At 46.2% G+C, this 2,500-nt stretch overlaps 1 protein-coding gene across 1 annotated transcript in view; it reads right to left on the bottom strand.

Moving 5' to 3' along the window:
• LOC310798497 (tomoregulin-1-like) overlaps positions 1-2,500 on the bottom strand; it is a gene marked incomplete at both ends in the record, with an annotated part of 55,192 nt that overhangs the window by 20,803 nt on the left and 31,889 nt on the right. Inside the window, one exon of the mRNA XM_083661030.1 lies at positions 1,303-1,451. Coding sequence (XP_083517156.1) covers positions 1,303-1,451 — 149 coding nt within the window. The remainder of the gene's footprint in view (positions 1-1,302; positions 1,452-2,500) is intronic.

Raw genomic sequence — 2,500 nt, forward strand, 5'->3', positions numbered from 1 at the left:
TCTAGATCAGAGGAAGTGGAAGTGCTTATATTATATCCAGGTGTTCTGGACTCCTTCCTGCCAGCGCTACTCTATTAGCGGCTCTGCTAATGTCATTACAGCTTGAATCAAATCCAGGCTTATTCCATCAGATCTCTATTCGTTTTCACTGTGATGGGATCCACTGGATCACAGATCAACTCTCTCTTTCCACCTGATGGATCTGGTTTTACAACACGGACCAATCAGGAGTGGGATATGGAGCGTGTGTGCACAGACTGGGAGGAGGGGGGGTGTATTATAAAATGTGTCATTATGCAACACTATGCTTGAATAAACAGTAGATACAATAATAAATATGTATGTGAGTGAGTGAGTGAGTGAGTGAGTGAGTGAGTGTGTGAGTGAGTGAGTGAGTGAGTGAGTGAATTAATTTATTCTTACTTAGAGAGAAGACCAGCAAGATTGTCTTCTCAGTGGAAAATCTCACAAATGTAGGAAAGTCTGACCGCCCCAGCCCCCCCCCCACACGCACACGCACGCACACACGCACACACACACACACACACACACACACACACACACACACACACACACACACACACACACACACACACACACATTTTCATTTGACCTAATTCATACAATACAATGGCCCTGCTACTGCGTTGTATTAAATTATCTTCTCTGACGGAACGTGACTGAAGTCAGCGCGCGTGCATGCGTGTGTGTGCGTGTGCGTCTCTATGTGTGTATGTGTGTGTGTGTGTGTGTGTGTGTGTGTTCGTGCACGTGGGTGTGTGTGTCTCTGTGTGTGTATTTACGTGTGTGCATTTACGTGTGTGTGTGTGTGTGTGTGTCTGTGTGTGTGTGTGCGTGTGTGTCTCTGTGTGTGTATTTATGTGTGTGTGTCTCTGTGTGTGTGTGTGTATGCGTGCGTGCGTGCACTTGTGTGTATGCGTGCACGTGTGTGTGTGTGTGTGTGCGCGTGTATGCACGTGTGTGTGTGTGTCTCTGTGTGTGTACTTACGTGTGTGTGTGTGTGTGTGTGTGTGTGTGCGTGTGTGTATGTGTGTGTATTTACGTGTGTGTGTGTGTGTGTGTGTGTGTGTGTCTCTGTGTGTGTACTTACGTGTGTGTGTGTGTGTGTGTGTGTGTGTGTGTGTGTGTGTGCATGTGTGTATATGTGTGTATTTACGTGTGTGTGTGTGTGTGTGTGTGTGTGTGTGTGTGTGTGTATGTGTGTGTATTTACGTGTGTGTGTGTGTGTGTGTGTGTGTATTTACGTGTGTGTGTGTGTGTGTGTGTGTGTGTGTGTCTCACCTTGGCAGCGCCCCACATGTTTGATGTCTATCTTGGTCTGTTTGAGGCAGGAGGCTTCCTTGACGTGACACGGCGTGTCGTACGTTACGCCGTCACGCCCGCACATAGGGTTGTCGTTGTGCCCATTACACACAATGTTACACATGCACCTGGACACACACACACACGAACAAACACACACACACACACGTAAATACACACAAAAAACACCAACAATACATCTACTCATTTGAGGAATCATCGTGGAGGAAATTCTGTTGTTCTCAAGGGGCAACCTCTGCAGCTGAAAAATGACCTGCATTGTTTCTAATGGCCAGCAGGGGGCAACTCCACACTGGCTACATAAAGAAGTCAGATTGCATAGAAGTCAATGGGAAAATGAGCCTACTTCTCACTTGATTGATGAGCTCAGTAAACACTTTCCTAAAGAGTTGATGATCTCAATCTCTAGTTTCAAGTCTTCTGATGTTCATTTAGTACATTATGGCCCCATTTAGAGTCAAATACACGATAAAGCAGACTGTACTTTTGGGGCGTGAGAGACAGGTCGTCTGTCCAGTAATCAGACAGCTCGACGATCACGGACCAATAGCAGGCAGCTGTGGGAAACCCCTGGTCTCGCGCTAGCTGCTTCTTTGGCTCCAAAAAACCAAGATGGTGACAGTTAAACTGCCAAACTGCAGGCTTCAAAACAGGAGTCCATAAACCAATGGGTGACGTCACGGTGACTACGTCCATATTTTTACAGGGTCTGTGGTTGTTTTGCATTAATTCCCTAGAGCCAACCTGCTAACATCTAAACCAGACACACACAATGGTGAGCTGCATGATCATTGGACAGGGGACCTGTCAATCATGCCCAAAACATAGTCTTTTCTATCATCTATTTGACTCTAAACGGGTGAGTTATGTAAGAATCCACCCCCCGTACAGTTGTTATGAAAGGTGAACTTATTCTTAGCTAATTATAATATTAGCTGTAGGCTATAGACCAAAACCATGTTTTGAACCTGGCTGTAAACATGTTTAATCCTGTTGTAAAGTTGGGAATTGTCTCGTTTGCAGCCAGACTCTCCCAGCAAAGGGGCTGGGAGAGTCTGGCTGGGAACGCTTTCACTGTGGACTGGAGGGGGAAAACGGATCTTTACAGCCATCCACCAAACGTACCATACAGGCTGGCTTCATTGCATAATCCACA

The sequence above is a fragment of the Poromitra crassiceps genome (genome assembly GCF_964638095.1).
Source record: "Poromitra crassiceps genome assembly, chromosome: 2".
NCBI lineage: Eukaryota > Metazoa > Chordata > Actinopteri > Beryciformes > Melamphaidae > Poromitra > Poromitra crassiceps.